The sequence below is a fragment of the Canis lupus genome, chromosome 22 (genome assembly GCF_011100685.1).
Source record: "Canis lupus familiaris isolate Mischka breed German Shepherd chromosome 22, alternate assembly UU_Cfam_GSD_1.0, whole genome shotgun sequence".
Lineage (NCBI taxonomy): Eukaryota > Metazoa > Chordata > Mammalia > Carnivora > Canidae > Canis > Canis lupus.
This window is the reverse complement of record NC_049243.1, coordinates 1,796,415-1,820,948: the sequence shown is the minus strand read 5'-3', so window position 1 is coordinate 1,820,948 and position 24,534 is coordinate 1,796,415. Positions and strand designations below refer to the sequence as shown.

The 24,534-nt window shown below is 32.6% G+C and overlaps 1 protein-coding gene and 2 non-coding genes across 44 annotated transcripts in view; all 3 read right to left on the bottom strand.

The window, feature by feature from the left end:
* The window catches only part of LOC102156997, a 126,772-nt gene that overhangs the window by 56,445 nt on the left and 45,793 nt on the right, over positions 1 to 24,534 (bottom strand). For 22 of the 42 annotated variants that reach the window (XR_005376132.1, XR_005376155.1, XR_005376154.1 and 19 more), the window contains 4 exons: positions 21,947 to 22,061; positions 18,394 to 18,458; positions 7,181 to 7,244; positions 3,223 to 3,342 (listed from right to left, as the gene is read on the bottom strand). Coding sequence is in view for 5 of the 42 variants with exons in the window: in XM_038569431.1 (XP_038425359.1) it covers positions 18,394 to 18,458; positions 21,947 to 21,990 (109 nt within the window). In the remaining 37 variants the exon portion in view is untranslated. Of the gene's footprint in view, positions 1 to 2,566; positions 2,761 to 3,222; positions 3,343 to 3,983; positions 4,039 to 7,180; positions 7,245 to 12,482; positions 13,305 to 18,393; positions 18,459 to 21,946; positions 22,062 to 24,534 lie in introns of those variants that run through there. The other 20 variants (XR_005376163.1, XR_005376165.1, XM_038569428.1 and 17 more) reach the window with 9 other exon arrangements.
* MIR16-1 (microRNA mir-16-1) lies at positions 6,590 to 6,654 on the bottom strand. The gene has a single exon (NR_049278.1). It is a non-coding gene; the product is annotated as a microRNA mir-16-1 (primary transcript).
* Positions 6,736 to 6,794, bottom strand: MIR15A (microRNA mir-15a). The gene has a single exon (NR_049277.1). It is a non-coding gene; the product is annotated as a microRNA mir-15a (primary transcript).

Here is a 24,534-nt window from a genome sequence, read left to right as displayed (position 1 = left end):
GGCTGGTCCATACTCAATTAATAGGTGAGAGAGAGAGAAAAGGACAGAGAGAAAAAGGGAGGGAAGGAAGGGGGAGAGAGGGGGCCAGAGGGAGAGAAGGGAAGAATTTTTCACGTAACTGAGGGAAAAAAAACCAACTGTATTACTTATCAGCATAAAATTAGTATTTAAACTTTGGAACCTGATACTTAGGCTGAAGTTTTCAAATTCTGGGCATCTTAGTCCACTTGCTTTTCTTCATTTTGTTTATAAAATAAAAAAAAAAATTTAAAGGATTTTACTAATTTATTCATGAGAGACACAGAGAGAGAGGCAGAGGCACAGGTAGAGGGTAAAGCAGGCTCCCTCTGGGGAGCCCGATGTGGGACTCCATACCGGGTCCCCGGGGTCACATCCTGGGCCAAAGGCAGACACTCAACCGCTGAGCCACCCAGACATCCCATAAAATTTAAAAATTTTATTTATATGGTTAATACATTTAAAAGGTTAATATGGATTAATAAATGAGGTCCAATTAATGACCTCAGTGTTATGTCCCTCAGGTGTGTTAAGTTAGAGAAAAAGGTTAAGAACTATGGATATAAAGCGTTCATATCACAAGAAGGAGGGATAATACCGTATTTTTAAAAAAGATCTTATCTATTTATTCAGGAGACACACACACAGAGAGAGAGAGAGAGAGAGAGAGAGAGAGAGAGAGAGGGGGGGGCAGAGGGAGAAGCAGGCTCCACGCAGAGAGCCCGATGTGGGACTTGATCCCAGGTCTCCAGGATCATGCCCTGAGCCGAAGGCGGTGCTAAACCGCTGAGCCACCTGGGCTGCCCTAATACCATATTTTTAAAGTAAGGAAACATTTACCACACATAAGAGGTCTCGCTCATTTCTAAGCATGTATAAGAATTAGTTGAGGGAGAGTGGCAGTCAGTGAAATGGCATAAATAAAGGCAAAAAAAAAAAAATGGATCGAGATTAGTTCACTTGCAGAAAAATGGAAAAACTTGATTAGTCAGGGAAAGTTCATGAGGTATAAGCTAAGGAGTTTAACTGTTATCCTATAAGCAAAAGTAGTGTTTTAGGAAGATTAAATTAGTGGGATATATACTATAATGAATGAAACAATTATAGGCAAAGAACTCCTCAGATAAGAAGCTACAGAACAGGTGAGAAATAATGAAATCCTTAATTATGGCAGCACTTCCAGAAGGAAGGAGTCCAAGATGGCAGTGATTCGTCTGGGTAAATGACAAACATGAGTAAGGCACTGACCTTACTCCTGGAGTATCTCCTGGAGCCCTTAGCTTTGACAAGGTATACTGATCAAGTGGAAAACAACTTCAGAGCCATCAAAGCACAATTTGTAAAAATGCAATCATCACACATGTACCTATTAACCAACTATTTAAACATTCTGTTTATATTCTAAATATAAACCTAAACTCTAACCCTGAGTCAGATTCATAAAAATACTGTTCTACCTACAAAGGTCAAATAGGCTGAAGCACATACCATTCTCAAGCTTTTCTTAAAGATGTATGAAAAATTAAATCTGTAGATCAAGCTAAAAGTTTAAACAGCCATAAAATCTAGCCCCTATAAACTCTTTGATTCCATAAGCTATGAATCTCTTCTTGTATATTTAATCATAGCCACCCAGATCTCCTTGCTATTCCTTGTACACACCAAAAATGCTTCAGCCTCAAAATCTTTGTAGTTGTTATTTCATCTGCCTGAAAGGCTCTTTTCCCAGAAACCTAATGATTTGTTCCTTATCGTTTTAAAAATCTTTGTCTAAATACCATGTCTGAGACGTAATATTTAAAAACATCTCTCTCCTGCATTCTAAACAACTTTATTCCATCCTTTATACCCCCCTCCCTTGCATTATTTTTCTACATAGAACTCATTATCATCTGACACACCACATATATAGTACTTTTCAGGTTTTTTTCTATGTTCTATTACATTCACCTCACTCCCAAGACAGTAATCTCTATGAGGGCAGAAATTTATGTTTTGCTTAGTGCTGATCTTTAGCATTTACATAGAATAAATTTGTACCTCTCTTTATATAAATATTTCAAGTCTATTTTTAATGCGCCCTGTCAAACATTAGCATTTTCACACTGCCACAAAATATTCATGAAAATATAAACATATTAATATAAAAATCTACATTAAGTATTTTAAAGTTTACAAATTCTCTTAAGAAATGATGTACTTAAACTTTCTTGACTTATACTACAGGGCAACAAATACTCTTGCTTGCTTCATGCCAAAATTGCAGTTTTAATTGATGATTGGTAAACTTAAAAAAGTCTCCTATAATTTACTATCATATGCATTAAGTCCAAAAAAGAAAAAGGTTTTAGTGGTACCGTAAGAACTTATATTCCTGAAATGCTAGAATATAAGCAATCCCAAAATCTAAAAATGAAATGTGGAAATAAACTCTGAGGTGGTTTAAATTCCTACCGCTTCCTAAAGATATTTCTTAATAGAATAATCCATGGTAAGTGGCTAAATTATAAAACAAAGATTAAAAAAATACTTTTAGATTACAAGTTAATCAAATTGAGTAACATTTTATATAAAAGTAGCTTAAAAGTTCTTCTTTCTCAGCACAACTTCTCAAATAAAATCTAACCTACAGCATATGATAGAAACAATAACATTTTCCAGGTAGTTTTCATTTCTTCAAAACACAGAAGTTCAATCACAAGGATACAATTAATATCAAGGTTCCACAGAATTAAGGGGGACCTGTAATTATTAAAATGCTAATTTAAGTATTTTACTCATAAAAGTTTTTGCATGAATTCCATGTATTAGTAATCAAGGAATAGACTCAAATAGATATTATAAATGTTAAATTTAATTTCAGTATAATAGGGACAAAAAAAAAGCAACTAACTTGTCACCCTGCACAGTAACTTTAACATAAAAGGTTTAAACTTATTTTGTCAATATTTTCTTCATTGTATATAGCTTTAAAAAATATCAGAAATCTGTGAGATATATATTTATAAACAAACAAGGCAAGAACATATACTCTCACATTTCTGGTGAGTTAATTCTGCATTAAAGGGGCTTAAGTTATTTGTAATAAGATAGAAATTACAAGAAATCCTTTGACAGAGGTAAGAAAATAAACAATTTTAGCTGGAAATCATGATGTTCTCATTTCTTCTCCTAGGTATGCAAATAACATGTCTAAATACTTACTAGAGCCAAATCTATCTCAAAAGTTTGGGACATTAATTTTTCTCCTTTCTGTCAATACTCAATGAGAAATTAACACTTAGAATAAAACGTTTTCGATGAATAAAGGATAGTAATATCCACCTGCAAAAGGAAAAAAAATTGATTTAGAATGTCAACTTCTAAATAAATCATTAACTTAGAGATCACGGTTTATGAAAGTATAATCTTGCTAATCCAATTATGACTAACCTGAGCATGCATCCATAATGATACTTTGTGGCTAACAAACATGTAATTTCTATAACAACTAAAAAGATATATAATTGAATGAAGAAAACCTTTATGGTTAAGTACAGAATTTAGTCTAAGGCCAAATTTTCATAACTACTATCACTTATTAGAATGTGTGATCTTAAGAGATCTGCATTTAAATATAGCATGTAAATTGAGTTATTCAACTATTAAAATATTCCTCTATCTCTTGCATACTTGCCTGAGTCCTCTGAGTTAGTTCCAAACTCAATCCATAAGATTTAATATGCTAAATATTGAAATTATTTTGCATCAACTTAAAAAGAAACTGAATGAAAAAGATGAGGATTTTTTCCAAAGATGGAAAAAATGAAATTTAACATACATCCTATTTTTTCTTTGTAAAATAGCCAAATTTAGGTTATTAAGGGGTCTGTTATTTTACTATTTTCTCTTTATGTGTTCAAAATTACACAAAGATGGAAGTGTATTAACGCATACAAATAAAACTACCAGTTCTGCCGAATTACCTAAAATGTGTTTCATTAGGTACCGACAGGCCATTTCCTCTTCTTTAGTAAGAGACTGGAAAGAAGTTGTATGCTGTTACAATAAATTTCAATGTAACAGTTTTTCTATAGTTTTGCACTTCACCAATATTTCAATTTTCCTTTAATCTTTTTTTTCTAAAAGATTTTATTTATTTATTCATGAGAGACACAGAGAGAGGCAGAGATACAGGCAGAGGGAGAAGGAGAAGCAGGCTCCTTGCAAGGAGCCCGATGTGGGACTCAATCCCCGATCCTGGGATCATGCCCTGAACCAAAGGCAGAGGCTCAACTGCTGAGCCACCCAGGCGTCCCAAGTTTTCTTTAATCTATTCTCAGGATTAAGACAAGCAAAGTTTTCATTTAGCTGTAATAGCCCCAAATGTTCCTTCTTCACATCTGGAGGAGTTAAATACAAAGATTCACCTAGTAAATGTAAAAATCCAGGTTTTCTGTCATTCAGATTAGATTAAATATAATTTCCCAAAATTAAGTCAAAATATACTTAGGAAAACAAAAACAGAAAAAAGAAATCAAATTCCTGAGTTGTTCTGGAAAATACTACACAAACTTTGTAGTTTATTCAATAGATATTTCTAAGTATTGAGATGTTAAATCCTGAATCCTTTCAGTGGAATTAAAAATTATCATTATTTGTTATAGTCTTTTTATAAAATAGTTGAAATAAAGGAAAACAGGTTAAGAGCTTGATGAATGATTTTTAAAACACCAAGGCAATACATATTTCCATGTAAAAGCTGGCATTTAATTCTAGCTATCATATATATGATATGCTGCTTACTTATTTGAGAGAAAATTCTTTTGCATAGGAAAAACTGTTCTTAAAACAGTTTATCATATAGTTTCTTTACCTTCAAATGATAATTTAAACAGAAGATCATCGAATACAATTCCTTAAATATATTTTTTAAAGATTTATTTATTTATTTATGATAGACTTCTAGAGAGAGAGAGAGAGAGAGGCAGAGACACAGGAGGAAGGAGAAGCAGGCTCCATGCCGGGAGCCCGACGCAGGACTCGATCCCGGGACCCCAGGATCGCGCCCTGGGCCAAAGGCAGGTGCCAAACCGCTGAGCAACCCAGGGATCCCCCAATTCCTTAAATTATATTTGAAATACTTTTTGAGCTTCTAAAAGCGGCAATAATTAGAAAATGATTTGTTAAGAACTGCTCTTATTCTGTAGATTTTCTGCTTGGATACAGTTGAAAAGATTAAGATATTCTTTGTAGAAAAGGAGGCCAGAAGTGTAGTATACTACACAAACATACCTCTGTTATCCTGAATATTAATTTTTAGCTTAATGACTTAATAAAACAACAAAATAAAAAGAAGGTAAACTTTTTCCTTCCAATCTTTAGAATTAAATTTTTTTTTAAATTTTTATTTATTTATAATAGTCACAGAGAGAGAGAGAGAGAGAGAGGCAGAGACATAGGCAGAGGGAGAAGCAGGCTCCATGCACCGGGAGCCCGACGTGGGACTCGATCCCGGGTCTCCAGGATCGTGCCCTGGGCCAAAGGCAGGCACTAAACCACTGTGCCACCGAGGGATCCCTCCTTCTAATCTTAAAGTAAAAATTTTGACTTGTGTTTGTATCTATAAAATTAATAACTATTATAACAATTTTTACTCTGAAATTAAATATTGGATATAAAAAAAGTCAAACAAGGCCTTTATATTTTTAACTTGTCAAAAATCTTCAGCTAAGGATTTAGAAAAACATTTTAATAAAAATGAGGAAAAAACAATATGAATTAGAAGGCATATATTAAGATTGTAATCTGTTGTGTGGGACAAATTATTTGAGTTTCTGTTTCCTGAGCTAACCAAAAAAATAGGCTGGTCATCTGCAAGGTCTTTCCTACCTTTGAAATTATGATTATGAGAGCATTCTGAGACCCAGGATTTCAGGAATTTAATTCATATGTTTTGATAGTTCCTTTTTCCCTTATAAGGAAATAATCAGAAACATTACTAAAAACTGTTTCCTAAGTTCTGTTCAGAATGTGTATTTTATAACACACACTTACTGGTGAGATAAACAATTATCTTTAATTTCATTTTACTAGGGAAACAAAGGAGAAAATATTGGAAGAAAAAATTTCAGTATTTACATTAAATATGATATGCATTAAAATACATTTGACTCTGTATAAGCTCTTTCAATAACCACTTCATGGCATTCAACACAATTATGAAATTGCAATTATATTATTTTACTCTATTTTTAAAAGATTTTATTTTATTTTAAAAAATATATGTATGTAATTTCTACACCCAACATGAGGCTCGAACTCATGACCCTGAGATCAAGAGTTGCATGCTCCTCTGAATGGAGCCAGCCAGGTGTCCTGCAATTATGTATTACTTTAGTACAAATATAATATATCCGAAATGTTAGTACTTATTTTTATAGAATACTAAACATCACAAGATTATCAATAATATTGAAATTATCAATAAAAGTGAAGATATATCAATAATATTAAGACACATTAAGACATATTAAACTGTAAAACATATTATACTATAAAATATCAAACTGTAGAGTATGGCCAACCTTACTTCAGCAGCACAGTTAATACTGGAGATAATTTTAGAATCTTAACGCCAATATTTACGTGCTGCTAAGGCACTGCTGACATCACTATCATAAGAGCTATGAATAAAAAGAAATATATTTTCTTCAGAAGATCAGATCCTTGTATTTTTGAGGCAGCACAATATGGCCTGCACCTTTTCAAAATCCACAAACCATTATGTGCTGCTACTTTACTCCAAGGTTTTTGTTTTTTAAAACATACATTAGCACCTGAAGATAGAAAGTCTTTTTCTTTTAGAAGAGAATATGTTAAGAAATCCAAGTTTAAAGATTATAAATGACAAAGTATGCATAATTAGCTATTAGAAGCTTTAAAGTAGCATAATAAAATTTACTTCTCCATCAAATGTTTAAAAAAAGCCTACTATGTGCAAAGCACATTGGTATAGGTTAGGAACACAAAGATGTGTAATAGGAGGAAATGAAAAGCATTTTCCCCTCTTAGTCAACTTAATAAGCCAATACAGTTAAATACTTGATCAAATTTTTTAATGCATTAAATATACAGAAGCTACTTTTTCCTTTTATAAACACAAATAAAATTTAGTCTTTACCTTGGTAAAAGCATTAATTTACAGATGGCACTTCATTCCTTGCGGTACACCTTTCAAAAGACCTCTTCAGCAAGTAGGTAAGAATGCGTATCAAGGGAAAAATAAGAAATGACATACAGAAGTTCAGTTTCAATAAACTTAAGTTGGCAAATGAAAAGATACATACATACATACATTTATTTATTTATTTAGAGGAAGAGCAAAAGCAAAAGCGAGCAGGGTAGAGGAAGGAGAGAGGCACAGGGAGAGAATCTTAATCAGGATCCATGCTCAGCATAGAGCCCAAAGGGTTCCATCTCATGATCCTGAGATCATGACGTGAGCCGAAATCAACCTTAATCAACAGAGCCATCCAGGACCCCCATAAATACACGTTTAAAGGAAATGCCTGCTTAAGATTCTCCTTTTTCCTACCAACACCAATCTCTCTCTCTCAGAAAAAAAAAAAAAAAAGCTATTCCAGATTACAAAGCTTTGGAAAGATGTATTAAGTTTGTATCCAGAGATGAAAAATAAAACTGGTATCTTGTGGCTCTTGATCTTCCTATATCCTACCTACCTTCACTCTTCACTAGGCAAGGAAGTATACTCTGAAACAGTTTCCACTTACTTAGATATAGGAATGCAATCACTTCTCTAAAAGATACCAGAGAACTATCACCATTCTAGTTCAAGGCTTGGCGACCTTTTGCTACAGTTTTCTCATCTTTAAAATGGCCATGCTAAAGCTATGATACCCCTATTACAGAATAAGGAAGTGTGCAGTGAAATCCGCCCTTCTTCTCATATTTGTTTACAAAAGCATAACTGCCCTATATTCCACATTTTTTGTATCTTCCCCATTACTAAAAAATATACATAGCTAATCTGAGCATACTACTCTGCTCTCTTACTATTTCAAATTTCTGTACAATTTTGAGTATGTAACCAAAATAAATGTTTGAAATGACTTGAGAAATACACAATACATATTTCTACTTATCAATTACATTAAGGTACAGTTCTTTAGGGGTATCCTCTTCCACAAATCCACTTTCCAAACAAAAAATGTAAACATGACATTTTCAAATATACAAAGTTTATATATGTACTTTTTTATTTTAATAAAACTTATTGAACATCTACTATGTGCCAGGCACCGTCCCAGTCGTTACACTAGTTAGTACAGTAGTATACAGACACAGTACCTTCTCAGAAAGAATTTAAAATCATTTAAAACATAAGATATGGAACCATTAACTACTATTCAAGACTATATATTGTTTTTGCCCCCCCCACAGTATGTGTGTGTATATATATATAGTTCATGTATACATGTATATATATACATATATGTAGTTCATGTATACATATACATAATAATAACAGATACATGATAGCTCCAAAATCAAGTGAACATTTCCTCCAAAATCAGGAAGAAATCCATTTGGTCCCTTCAATTCCCATCTTCTTCCTTTTCCTTCCTTCTCCCCCACCCCCAATTCTATACATTTTAAACAAAGTCAAAGATGCCAAACTTGAAGGAAATAAATGTGAATACTGCAAAATGAAAATCACTTTTATAGTCTTGTAAACAAAACTTCACACTAAGATTGTCAGTTTTTATTTTTTTAAATTGTGGTTAAACACACATGACATAAAGATTACCATTTTATACAGTTATGTGGCATTAAGTCCATTTGTTGTGTAACTATCACCACCTGCCATCTCCAGAACCTTTTCATCTTCACCAACTGAAACTACCCATTTAAATACTGTCCATACCTTCATCGCCTCAGCCCCTGGATACCACTGTGCTACTTTCTGTGTTGATAGATTTGCCTATTTTAGGTACCTTATATGTATGGAATCATCCAATATTTGTTGAGCCAGGCTTATTTCACTTAATACAGCTTTTCAAGTTCATCCATGTTGTTGCATATATCAGACTTTCTTTCCTTTTTATAGCTGAGTAGTATCCAATTTTTTGTATATACATTTTGTTTGCCACTTATATGGACATATAAATTGTTTTGATCTTTTGGTTATGATGATTAACTGCTCGTATACACACAGTATATAATTATCTGTTTGAGTCCTGCTTTCTTTTGGGTATAAACCCCAAAGTGGTATCTGTGGATTAATTCTAGTTTTAATTTTTTGAAAAACTGCCATACTGTCTTCCATAGTGACTATAGATTGTTTTGTCCGTTTCATGTCCCTTAAGATTCATTAAGATACATTTTAGAGCAGTTTTTTGTTCCTATAAAAAATATCATTGGATTTTGATAGAGACTGCATTGAATGTCATCTTAACAATATCAAGACTCTCAATACATGAACATGGGATGTCTTCCTATTTATTTGTGTCTTAAATTTCTTTTACCAATATTTTGCAGTGTACAGTCTTTTACCATCTTGGTTAATTTTACTACTAAGCATTTTATTCTTTTTGATATTATTGTAAATATAACTTTTCTTAATTTACTTTTTGGGTTGTTCACTTTTAGTGCAAAGAAATGCCACTGATTTTTGAGTGTTGATTTTATATCCTGCAACCTCAATGAATTTGCTTATTAGTTATAACAGGTTTTTTTTTTTTTTCTTTTTGGAATGAAGGGTTTTCTACATATAAGATCATGTCATCTGCGACCAGAAATAATTTTACTTTATAAATCCTTTATACCTAAAATTGGTTCAGAAGCTGTTTGGCAACCTTGGTCTATTCATTTTCTCATTCTTCTAGAAAACAATCAAACAGGTATCTCTTCTCTCCAAATTTCCATTATGTCCCCTTTCGTCCCCATTTTCATTCATGTTAACGGAAACTATTAGAAAAGAACTTTATCAATTTCTACCACATTTATTTACCTACATATATCTATGCCCATGTAACTCTTCCTTTTCTGTATAATGGATAAACAATCACTGTTCATAAGGCATAAACTTTTTCTTATACACAGGATTTTATCCTCTCTTTGCTTACTTAATAGCATATTCTTCTAGCATGTTCTCTTGCATCTTTAGTCTTTCTACTGGATCATTTTTATCAACAAAAATGCTACAATTTCTCTCATCTTAATTTCATCTCAAAGATTATTGCAATTTTATCACTGATGTTTTAATAAACACCTTCAGAGGAAGAGCTTTGACTATTTTCATTTCTATTTTTAACTGAGATAATAAAAAAGAACTACTTTCTACTTGAAGGCCTGTAAACTTATTAGCAAAAATATCTTTCCACACTCCAGAAAAATGTGGAAATTCTTGATTTAAATATATTAACAAATTGAATAATGTCAATGGAGCAATTCCAGCCAGATAAATCTCTCTTTACTTGTATTCAACGACAGTAATACAACAATTTGGATCCCAGTTTGATAAATTTTGATTCTTCCTTTCCACTTATAATGATCATCTACTTTGGGGATGCTAAAGTAGGTTTTATAATATGCTTCCAAGAAGGGGTTATTTTAAACTAAAAACTTCTTTGAATCTACAGAGGGTTTCCACTGTCACATGTTAGAGATATTCAGATGCTAATACATGCCATGAAAATATTTCTGCTCTTTTGTTTAGACATACCCACTATGTATCAGTACATTGCTTTAGATTTTTTTACCTTAATCTGGCATCAACACTCTATTTTTAAAAATTTTATTTATTTGGGAGAGCGAGCACAGGTGAGGGAGTGGCAGAGGGAGAGGGGGAAGTGCCCAATGTGGGGCCCCATCCCAGGACAGGGATCATGACTTGAGCTGAAATAATATTCAGATATATCCAAGAAGCCTGTTTTATACTCCAAAAAACCTAGTTTTGAGGTAAAGAGAAAACCGTGTCTATACTTCCTTGATTTTTTTTTTGTTTTTTGTTTTTTTTAAATTTTTATTTATTTATGATAGTCACAGAGAGAGAGAGAGAGAGAGAGAGGCATAGACATAGGCAGAGGGAGAAGCAGGCTCCACGCACCGGGAACCTGACGTGGGATTCGATTCCAGGTCTCCAGGATCGCGCCCTGGGCCAAAGGCAGGCGCTAAACCGCTGCGCCACCCAGGGATCCCCTTGATTTTTTTTTTGATGGAGAAATTAATGATTATTTAGAAACTGTGAAGTGGATTGCACTCTAGACAACTTATTCCAGAAAAGTCAGGCTATATAAATTTGTGTGTGTGTGTGTGCAAGCATGTACATGTGTATGTATGTATGTATGTATGTGTGTGTGTGTGTGTATATCTCTCTTTTAAGAGACATCACAACCTAATATAGTATATGGACCTTTCTCAAATAATCAGGAATTTTAGGAGAAACAGTAAGGGGTTATTATTCATTTTGTTATTATAAAAATGACTAATTATATATTTAAGAAAAAAGGATTCCTATAGGTTAGAGAAGCATAGGAAGTATTTATGAGTGGACAAAAACTGATAGGCATGTGCTGTGGCCACCAGGTACGTAGCAAGTAGAATAAATATTACTTATACTTTTAATAAATCATTTTCCAGTTCTTCCCTCTCCCAAGTTATATATTACTGCCTGATCTTTGAATCTCCACTGAAGCTACTGCTGGAGGCTAAAATACTCACTAATCCCCTTTCCATTTATCCCTACTTTAGAGGACAACTTAAGTCTATCTTCTCCAGTGTATTCTTACCTCAACCTTTCTGGCTGATACTGAATTGCCCATATTTAAGAAACTTTGGAATAGAGAAAATTATTCTCAGTATGGAGTACAGTGCTTAGCACATAACTGGCTTAGTTATTTCATACCTATCAACCATTCAAACTGGATTAACTATGTACCAATATTTCCTGGTATGGCTCACGCCATTTCTCTACTCTTATATTTTAATTTTAGTCCACTACAAACATTAGAGTACCTCCATCCCTTAAATTGTGCTTTCAAGTTTGCTGGCTAAAAGAAAATCCACTTTCCCTAACTAGATATGGAAAGAGGACTACTGGCTAGATTGAAGAACCAAACAAAGATTAGAAAACAACCATTCAGCTCTTGTCCTTCATCTTTATCAAAATCTTAATTCCAAGTGTAGTGATTTATATCCTGGCCTGTGGGCTCTTAATTATTAAGCTTTTAATATATATCAACTTTTCATTTAAGTGATCTTCTAAGAAAAAATAGTCATTTTGAAAGGTGAGACAATACATGTTTGGCTTAAGAAGTCAACTTGAATGTGAATCTGAGTAAACAGAAATCTTTAAATACCTTAAGTTTTCATTTCACATTAAATTTTTATTAAATTTAATAAAAATTTTAAAATACAGTAAAAAAAGATACAAATTTTAGATAAGTTAATGGTTTCCCCCTCATTTCCTTGTAAGTAATTTGTAACTCTAATTTTGATTCCATTAACATTTTTGTTGAGGCATATTTACTTTCTATCTTGTGCTGCTGTAATTTCAGTTCATCTAGTTAACATAAGGCATTATTGCAGTTAATAAAAACATTAAAACATTCTAGGCATGTCTCCTAAAGCTCTAAAATCATCATGAGTGCAAAAGGATTTACTAGTCAAATTTTTTGCATTTTCAATTTTATCAATATAATAAACAGCAGAAGTAATTCACTGAGGCAACAATGATAGAGAACAGTGAATTTGAATCTGGAAGAACCAATACAGAATCCTGGCTCTATCCTTTATGAATCTTGGGTAAGTTATTTTAGTACACGGAGCCTTGAGGTTTTTTTTTTTTTTGTAAAAATGGGTTATTAATGCCCAGTTTATAGCTCTGTTAAGACTCTACAAATTTAAACTTTTATAAGCACATCTAGTAGTGACTAGGTAATTTAACAAATGACTGCTGAATCTAAACTTACGGTAGGTTTCGAAACATACTTTGGATAAACTTAGGGTTTCAGTGGATTGTGACTCAACATGAACCAACAGTGCTGACAATGAGAAAGTTAGTGGAATCAGGCAAGATGTATTAACAGACCTCTTATTCATAGAAGACAGACTATATGTACTCAAACCACAGAGTATACTCAGTTCTATATGCAATATTTTTAAAGCAATATTAACAAAATGTAGCGGATCCAAAGTGGAATATCCAGGATACTACTGACACTACTCATCTCATACTATGATCTCATTCATACTGAGAACCAGTGGACTTAGGTATATTTACCCTACAGAGAAGATAAAAAAAACTATTTTTAGAAAACCTATCTAGAGCCATAGGATGAAATTATATACTGAACAGAGAATTTATTATGAGAATAATAAATTATGAGAATTTTTATTTTTTATCAATTATTATATTGCTCTCTTATGAGAATTTTATTTTTTATCAATTATTATAACTAACATAATCTATATCATTATCTATTAATGGTTCTTATTCTAATACTCTGAGGATTAAAATAAAATGAATACAGGCTAATTAAAAAACTGGCTTGTAGGTGGCTTAGTTGGTTAAGCAGCTGACTCTTGGTTTTGGCTCAGGTCCTGATCTCGGGGTTGTGAGACAGAGCCCATGTGGGGCTCTGCGCTCAGCAGGAGTCTGCTTGATAGGCTCTCCGTCTCTCTTCCCCTCTGCGTGTTCTCTCTCTCTCTCAAATAATCTTTAAAAGAATTGACTTTAGAAATTTTCAGTATATTTTATTACTAAGCTGTCTTTTTAAGGATTTGGAGGACAAACTGCATTTAAGTTCTGACAGTAGGATATTAAATATGAGGGGCATAAAGAAATAACTTGAGACAATTTAAATAAAATGAAACTGAAAAAAATTTTAAGAAATTTATTTACCGGATATAACAGGGAACATGAAACTAATAGTCTAGACAAAAAGTGAGGTGTCATTGCGGACAACTTAAAATATTTCTTTTAAAAAAAAAATTTTTTTTTTTAATTCATAGAGATGTAGAGAGAGAGAGAGAGAGAGAGGCAGAGACACAGGCAAAGGGAGAAGCAGGCTCCATGCAGAGAGCCCGACGTGGGACTCGATCCAGGGTCTCCAGATCATGCCCCGGGCTACAGGCGGCGCTAAACCGCTGCGCCACTGGGGCTGCCCTAAAATATCTATTTCAATTCTGCATTCAATTTATTCCTATTTTACATGGAAATCACTTTGAAAATTCAAATTTCAGGCAAAAAGGTAGAGGCAAAGGGCAGACTGCATTGAACAGTCTACGGAAGTTACCTATTGTATTTATGCTTAGACCTTGAAATTCTTAGCATAGCCGAATTTATTGTATTTGTATGTTTATTTTCTATTCAAGCAAGGTCTGTGCTATTAAATTTTGCCTTGTTTTCATTTTCCTAAGAAAACATCAAAGGTAACTTCATAAATAAGAAATTCCCCCCCCAAAAAAAGAAAGAAAGAAATTCCCTATTATTATTCTTTGAATCATCCATCTTGAACTGAGATGTTACTCAAGGTGGGAAAATAATGAATCCAACTCCTTTCTATAATTTTAGCACTAAAATTCAAATTTTATGGCTACAATTTGGTTGAGAGCAGAAACACAGCCTTGCATAGATAGAAGATCAGATTTAATCATTTAAATCATTCTGTCAAATACATATATGTCAAACACATATAAGAGTTTAAGGACAGGAACAACTGGCATCTGATTTTACACTAACTCTCAAAAAGAGCAGTTATTTGAACAATGACTGAAAATGGCTGTGGCATATTGTAAATTTTCTCTAAGTTCATAAACCACAAAACATACCCCTTTAAGAGCTTAGGTTTGATAGATATAACAAAATTAACATCGGTTGATCATATTAGTAAAGTTTGCAAGCCTTCTTTACCACCAAACGCTGACAGTAACTAGGCACCCTTATAAATTTTTCTTTTGATTGTAAACATCATTTACTACTAATCCAATTGCCAAAAGAGCAATTTGTTCTTTTTATCTCTTTTGGCACAAATATTTCTCCCAGAAGCATTCACATTATAAAATTATTCAAGATAATTAAAATTTCCTCATGGGTGCCACACAGACAGCAATTTACACAAGTAAATTTCAATCACGAATATGTTAAAAACCGAATTTTCAGCTATATTTAGTGACTCATACCAAAAGCATTACATTTTTCATTGAAAACACAACAGATGTTATGTCATTTGCCATTTACCAATTGCCCTACTGATTACAACATTCTTACTTTATCTGTAGTGCTTTTCATCAGCCCCACATTTACGTTACTTTGTAAGATTTTATTTATTTATTTGAGATAGAAAGGGGGGAGGGGCGAGAGGGAAAGGAGAAGCAGACTCCCCATTGAGCAGGGAACCTGAAAGGCAGGGCGAAGTGGGGTGGTGGTGCTTGATCCAGGGAGTCTGGGATCATGATCCTGGGGTCATGACCTGAGCTGAAGGCAGACACTTAATCGACTAAGCTACAGAGGTACCCCTACATTATTTATAATATAAGAACTGACAATATTTTCTAATATGGTATGATTACATGCCATTGCTATTCTACTGCTCACTTGATAACATTTCTAAAAACTTATCTAGATAATCAGTCTAATGTGAGAAACAATTTTTGTCATTTCTTTTTATTAGACTGGTTCTTGATAATAAGCAAATAGTAAGTTTTCTGAATTACAAGGTAACTTGTTTCCATGATTTCTGTTTATAGTACTAACTATGACAGTACTGAATGGGGAATTTTCTGCTTTATCTTGTTTCTTATTTGGAAAGTCAGTGTCTCAAAATTTTTGTTGTAGATTACAAAAGAAGCAATGATCTAAACTGCTGACAGTGTACCTAAAGATGTTATTTCATTTAGTATCAAATGATATATCTAGTTATCTTAACTTTAAAATATATATAACAGAAATATATAATTTAAGTGTATATTCCGCAAATTGCAATGTAAAAAAAACTAAACACAGCTCAAAAAGGAAAAAGTGAGAAAAAATGGAAAGAAATATTATTTCTGAATGTTAGGCAACAAAAATATAAAAATGAACTCAATATATAAAAACACTGCCATTATTTAATTCTGACAGCATCAAATATATGAAACACCAATATTCTACAACTTCTGGAATATCCACATTCCACATGTGGGGAACAGCTTAAAAAATATGGCATTAAATAAACCTAAGAGAATGACAGAAGAAGGGATATACCCACATAATCATACAGAATCACTGACTCCTGTCAGTATTTACCCATTTTTCTGGGTATTGTTAAATCAGCAAAGCATCATTTTAATAGCTAGGATTAAAGAGAACTGCAGACATACTACCTAGAACAGACAACAGAAAACATTCCAGTTATAAAATATAGCAAATGACCTTTGTTTAAAAGATGCTGGACAATATTCAAGAAAGGCTGTTTGATTAGAAATTTCTAAGGGAGAGGAAATAAGGTTAGAAATGTGACATTTTCTATGCTTATAAATCTGTAAGAAGTTAAATGATACCTATTTCTTTCTGAAAAGTCAACTGTCCTCCAGTCTACAGTAGAAGTACAATACCAATCAAAAAGATTTCTTTTTCTAAGAGTTAAACTGAAGTAAAACCGAGCTGGCTTCCAAGGGACCAATTAAGAAATTACGCCTGGGCTATATAAGATTCTTTGGGGATTTGTAAATATTTCCATTCTAGTTTTCCAGAGACAAAAATATAAAAAGGAAAAAATTAGACAAAGAAGTGACCTGTGGTATTTGGCTACTACTCTTCCAACTGGCTCATTAATAAAAGTTTTCAATATTATTTGATTTCTACCCTAAAAACTACTTACTGAGTTCAATGACTAATCTATTACCATAAGGTCAGTTCTCAACACATATACATTATCTACCAGTCACTAATGCAGTGGTATTAGTTAAGAGAAAAATCTAATACACTAGTTTTCACTGAAACACGGCCATCCCTCACATCAAGGACAGAAAACAGATGCATCTGAGTTTCTTTTATTTAGAGATATAAAATTAAGGTCAAGGAATAGATGGAAATGAATCTTTTTGGTAACTGATATTAGGAAAAATTAGTTATCTTGTATAGTTACCACGACCTTGATTTGAGTTTTTCTAGAGGTATGACATTAATTTCAGCTAACCTGTTAAGAATTTTTCCCTTAGAGTTTTTAAGTTTCTCAGGACATCTGGGTGGCTCAGTTGGTTAAGCATCTGCCTTTGGTTTCAGGTCATGATCTCAGAGCCCCTCATCTGGCTCCTCGCTCAGCGGGGAGTTGGCCTCTCCCTCTGCTCCTCTCCCTGCTCATGCTTACTCTCTTTTTTTTCTAGATTTTTATTTATTCACAAGAGACACAGAAAGAGGCAGAGACATAGGCAGAGGGAGAAGCAGGCTCCCTGCAGGTAGCCCGATGTGGGATTCGATCCCAGGACCCTGGGGTCACGACCTGAGCCCAAGGCAGATGCTCAACCCCTTAGCCACCCAGGTGCCTCCCTCTCTCTCTAATAAATAAATTAGAAAAATCTTAAAAAGGAAAGAATTTATGAGCTTCTCAAAAGTTAAATAATTTAGGGTAAAAAGGTTTCTTATTCTAAGAAAGAGGTGTACATGTGTATATATCAAAGGAAGGAAAAGTGATTGCCTTCCTGTTTGTCCTACCTTCTGAAGTTTAAAAGCTAAATTTTAAGTATCTCACAAAAAAGTCTGCAGTGTAATCTAGTGATGTAAAAATAAATAAATGAAGAAACTATTTTTCAAGTAGAGAGAATACCTCCAATTTATAAAATCATAAAATAACTGTTAATAAACCTAACAATGGTAATAAAAAAGATAATTCTTTATAAATTCTTCTGAAAGAAAAGTGTTTAAAATTGTGATTCTCAGATTTAGAGATGATATGGCCTGGCTGCAAAATATTTTCCAAAATCGAAATTTACCCAAAGCAATGACATGATTCTTGCTCTAAACTGGATTAAAACATATACCAAACTTAAAAGTGTAGGGGTAAAGGGAGGTTAGAAAGTTGTCAGTCTAGGGGCACCCGGGTGGTTCAGTTGGTTAAGTGCTGGACTCTTGATTTTGGCTCAGATCATGATCCCAAGGTCATGAGATCGAGTCTTGGATTAGGCTGAGTGTGGAGCCTGCTTAAGATTCTCTCCCCCCATCCCTGACATGGGCTTTTTCTTAAAAAAAAAAAAAAAAAAAAAAAAAAAGGTTGTCAATCTAGGATAGTAGGAAAAAAATTTAGAAATAAAGCAAAACCTGTAACCAAATACTAAATTTTTATAGCAATTGCCAAGGTTAATATTAAATATTAACTGAGAGTTAATACTTACAACATAAGAATTGCTGGGCTACGTAGGGGAACTGTTCTATTATGGTCTTCATTCTATCATTAAACCTAGAAAAATATAAGAGCAAAGACTTTAACAATTTGATCACATTATGTAGGTTAGAAAATTTTCAACTGACATTGATAATCATGATTTTCTGATCCGTATACAGCACAATCACAGATTATAAATACCCAGCAGAATTTATATATTTCAGTCCACAGTGTTATAATTTTTTAAATTCACTTTTCTATTACTATTACTTTCTCAAAGTTTAAGAACCAAATATGTAAGTGCAACTAAAACTCATACTTCAATGTCTAACTTAGAACACATCATATAATTGCAGATATTTTAAGATAAATTCAAGATAATACCTCAAAACTGACCAGTCTTTCTTTTAAGCACACATATATGCACATGTACAAATGCAAAATCTAATAAAAATCCACATATTGCCCAATTCCAAGAATTCTACTGTAATACAATATAAACGCAGAGCTTAAGCTGGACTTCAAATGCTTAAAGAAATGTCTGAAAATAATGTTATGATCTATAGCCATAATAAAAGAAAATACCATTATGAAATTGTGTGAATTCAAGAGTATATGCAAGAGCAGTGATAAGAAAAACTATTTCTAAGGTTGTCCTTTATTTACAAGATTAGGAAGTATTAACAGCCAGTATGCAAAGAAAGGAAACATTAGTTTATCTTTAAAAATGAAAAAATTTAAAAATATCCTAATTTAAACTGGTTACAATGTTTACTTTTTGTGGGCCATGACTGTAAATTGTGGTTCTCATACTAACTAGTGGTTAAGTACTTACTATAAGATATAGAACAAGTAGAATAAACTCATTCATGCTTTTAATGGAGCATTCTAAGTATACATCTTATTGCAGAATATCTTCATCAAAATAAAGACAGTACATTTTTAAGTATACTTGAAAAAAAATTTCAGATCCACAGAAAAATCAAGACAATACCAACATGAATCCCCGCATCCTACCCCAAGCTTCTGACTGAATTCGAATATCCTGGCATGCTTATTTTGTTCTATGTAGGTTTTTAAAGAGTTCAGTTATTTGAGAGAGAGAGAGAGAGAGAGACAGAACAAGCAGGGAGTGGCAGAGGGAGTAGCTGACTCCCCGCTGAGTAGAGCCAGACTGGGGGGAAGGGGAGGGCTCAATCCCAGGATCCTGGGACCATGACCCGAGCTGAAGGCAGATGCTAAACCACTGACTGAAACGCCCAGGTGCTCCTTACGTATCTTTAAGAAAAAAGACAATAGTGTTAAGTCCTTTTTGTACCATATCCTGATCCCATTCTCCTCCCTCCTAACATAAAATCACAACCTTGAATTTGGTATGTATTTCCTTTGCATGTTTTTTCACTACTACTATTGTAAATTCAAGTACTTAAAACTATATATCATTGCTTTCAAGATCTATTTAAATGTATATCATATACATACTCCATAAAAATGTTATTATATAGTATATAACGTTTTGCAACTTTTTGTTTGAAGACATTCATGATCAAAGAGCTCTTATTTTAATAGCAATATAACAAACAGTTCATCATATGACTATGCCACATTTGCCATTTTCCTGTTGTTTAATATTTATAGTGCTTTTGATTTTCCCCATTAAAAATAAAAGTAAACAAGATTTTTCCATACATGTCTTAGTTTATCTAAAACATCTAGGAATGGAATTGTTAGGTTCAAGACTATGTATCTTAACTTTACTAAGATATTGTCAGATGCTCCCATAAGCAGCACATGAAAAGTTCTTTATTTTCTCCAGTATTTGGAAGTATATTTAAGAAAAATAGCCACTAACTAGAGGAAAATTTTAAAAATCCGTAAGTGATTAAATCCTTCCGTTTTTATCAAGTGTAGATCTAATAACATAGTTATAACTAAATAATACAAACAAAAGACACTAAAATTTGCCCAAAGGTACTTGCACAAAAATAAAGCTCTCATAATACAGATTTTCCTTATATGATTAAATAAATACCAAGACTTAATTTAGAACTACTGTGGTAGAAATGATAAGATTCAGAATTAGTTACTGAGCTTAGATCCACAATGACCAAAGGACAGTGAGGAAGAGGGAGCAGAAAATATAAATGGTTTATTAGTGTGAAGAATCCTCCCCCATTTCATTTTGGGCAGTGCTCCTCTCATGTGGTGCTTCTAAAAAAATTCACTTGGAACTTGTAAAAAATACAAATTCCTGAATCCTAGCTCCAAAGGATCTGATTCAGCAGATCTGGTAAAATGCTTTATTCAAAGTTATTCTGGTACAGGTGGTCCATAGACATTTTATGTAGTAATTCATAGTAAAACAAGGTGTTTTAAGTATGAAGGATTTTGCAACTCACTTTTTGCTTAAAAGCAGGTAACTAATTAAAATGTTATCTGTTAATTACATCAACATACTAAAGAAAATATCTTAGCAAAAAAAAAAAAGTAATTTCAATTTATGGTTGAATATGTCTGACTTCATGTTAGACCAGGTTTTGGGCTCATTATTTCAGATTATGATTTCAGATACCTAAGCACACTAAAACAAAGTTTGTTTTGATAGTATTCATATTCGGAGTTCACCACAATTGTAAGGGACAACATTAAGACTGGGAGTGACTGTGATTTAAATGAAGGTGACCAAGGAAAAACTATGAATACCTTTTTTAAAAAATGTTACTGCAAATGTCAGACTTTAAATTGGGACATTAGACTTATATACTAAAATGAAATGTCATTTGTAGTTTTCTATCTAGATGGCTACAAATGAAATCAGAACTTTTTTTTTTTGAAATCAGAACTTTAGTAGCAATCTAATATTCACTTCCCTGTAACTACAACCTATTAGAATCTTATTTAGATACAAAAGAAAAAAAATGCACAGATACCTAGGTTATGCAGATGTGTGAAAATTCAAATTGCAAAGATAAAAAACATCCTTCTGTATCATTTGATATTATAAAGCCCTATTTCCCAAAGATTTAAAAGAATCCGAACTTCCAGATATAAAACATTATTTTACTAGAAAAAGTAAAGAGTAAATTTCCAAGTGCAGCCTGATTTTCTTTAGTTAATACAACACTAAGCAGTATGGGGCATTCTTTTTAGTTATAGTGAAATCAATAACATTTTGGTCTTGTTTAGACGGGGCTCAGAATATGGTCCCAAAGTGAAAGGAACACTGCAGTGTGGCCATAGTCAACTTTTCTTTCCTTAATACAATACCTAACTTGTGTTATCAGTAACTAATAATATTTTTTCCTTCTACCAGCTTAAAAGTAAAAAGCATGAAACCATATATGCTTCTAGAAAATGGTTTTCCATTCAAACAGATGGAATTAACAGATTAAAAATTAAATGAACTAAAACTGTAGAGTAAATAATAGAAAAATAATATAGCTCTAAGAACTATAAGCAACTACTGTTTTTTTCATGCAGCTTTCGGAAGAAAGTACCTTTCTGTCAAAGAATGTATTCATTATACTAAATACGGATTTTAATGACAGTTGGGCCCTTCCTACCTGGTCTGTGAAAGCTGGTGGGTGCAGGCTCCTTTGGCCACCATTATTGCATATTGATGCTATTCTGTACAACAGCTGACAAGCAGCAGCAATCTCCCAGCCCCTGCTCCCCCAGCTGTAAGGGACAAGAACAAGGGCTGTGGTGATACTTGTTTATTCATTGTTGTTGCTGCTGAAGCAGCAAGCTAAGAAAAGCATATGCAATTGACACAGAAGACAAAAATGGTTCCACATCCCATCTACCTAGCAGGTCAGCTTACATCACTCTACTATGATAAAATTACTTAAGAAATTTTTTCTTTAAAAAGGGTGGGAAGAAGAGATTTAAGACAAAATTAGTGTTTTGATTAGAAAGGGAACCTATAATGTATCCAAGGAAAAAAATTAATGACACATGTAATGATCTTCAGCTCCTAGTTTAGATTTAACTCAATTACCCAAATTCTCTCAGAAGAGTTTTAACCAAGTTTGGCATGAATTCATTAATTCATATTATCTTTCCTATCCATTCTCCTGGAAAACAAGTACCTAAACTTTAATCAAGAAATGAAATTATATTTTGCTTATAAAAGGTTCCAGGCTCCCAAGTTCCACATATCTAATCATCACCATATGTTTGACATCAGACTCTATTAACAAAGAAATAAGATTTTTGCTCATAAAATTTTTTAAACAAAAACTCCAACTATTAGAAAAAAGTTCCCACGTGTAATTTATCTACTTTAAATGTGTACTACAAAGCTAAAAACTTAGTAAGTACATACTATCAATGATGAGTAACAAATAGAATTGTTTATTCTGTCAAATTACCTTTTAATTTAAATGTGATGCTATATACGGACCTATAACTTCAATTTCAAATGCAATCCTTAACTTTTAATACCGTAAGCAATTTTTGATTCTGATAAAAAGAAAATTTAGGACATCTATAAACTATTTTTTAAAATGCTAGAACTGGCTGACAAGTCTAAATATTATTTAGTCAAGGAGGCTAGATTTGGGATTAAAATAAAAGTATAAAATACAGTAATATCGAAAATCAGATCAAAATATTTTGGAAAAAAAGGAGAAAAAAAATCCAATCTTTTATTTTTCTCAAAATTGCAAAAACAATTGTTCTGCTTAGCAGCAGTCCAAAACCAAATAATGCTACTAAAAATAAAAGAAATAATTCTGAGAATCACAGGATAACAAAATTCCTAAATACATTATGAAAGCTATACAATGAAAAAAAAAAACTGACAGCAAATATCAAAAAAGGATTTTTAAAAATGAAGACATTTACACAAAACAGTAACAAACTATTAACCAGTGGATTTGATCAGCCTCAGGAACTACATTTTGAAACATGCTATAAAAGTTTCTCTTCCAAATGACTCTAGTCATGAAACAGGAAAGTAAAACTAAGTGAAATCGTATATGTTAATGAAATAGCAAAAGTATAGGTTTGTAGGTGCTAAGAACTGAAATTCTATTTCAAAATATTTTATGAAAAATTTAAATCTTCTCATTAATTGAATAAACATTTTGAAAGTGCTTATAAAATATAATTCTGAAAAGAAAAAAATAGGTTAAGTATATATTTTATTTGTTGGCCAAGAAACAACACAAAATACACGCAAAATTGTTTTAAACAAACATCTAAAAAAAATTTTAAGTTAATTGCCTATTCTTTAATGAATCCTCAGCAACATGACAAAAATCTCAATAAAGGAAGCTGTTTGCAGCTGAAAAGTTGCTTAAGATATGTTGTTCTTATAAACTAAAATTATACATCAATGACAAATAATGAATAATTTCAAGTCCCTTCACATGAGGACATGTTAAATTACTTCTATTTTAGTTTATCCAAAATATTCTTTCCCCCTTAAGAATAACTATTTCAACAAAACAGAAACACTGACAGTATAACTGCATTTTAGGAACAATTAAGAATTTTTCCTGAAAATGAATGTTATTTAACCTGCAAAGTGCATTTAACCAAAAATACAAACACTGAACAAACAAGAAGTCTATCAGTGGAAAAAAAAATAACATAGTAAATCCTTTCCTCCAAATCTTGACATAACAAACTACTTATCAAGGATTAGTTAGATATAGATAATCAGGTTTGCAAATTTAAAACACTCTAAATCCTTAGAAAATGTCCTTTAAAGGGTAAAGGCTAGCCAATTGCACACAGTAGTAAAGGCCTTTATTAACCTGTCTTCTAAAATAACACATACTACTAATTAGGTTAAAGTTTCTTACCCTGTAAGAGCTGCCCAAATACAAGAAAACTATTAATATTTGCATCTAGTCTCTTAGATGTTAAATTATTTAGTATAGCTAAATATATGGAAGTTTCTAAGTCAGAATATAGCTATAGAGGGAGGACTTTAGGATGTTAAAAATTTGTGTCCAAACAGTAAGTTTTGACAATTACAAAGATCACAAATCATAAACACCCCAAATTAGAAACAACTCTGTGGATTTATGTCTTTACTCAAAATATGAACTCAAAAGCTATCTCTCTTCCTCCATTTAACAGTAGGCTATGTGTAAAAGATATCTGGATTAAAAGTGAGAAATTGAATCTAGTTCTCCCC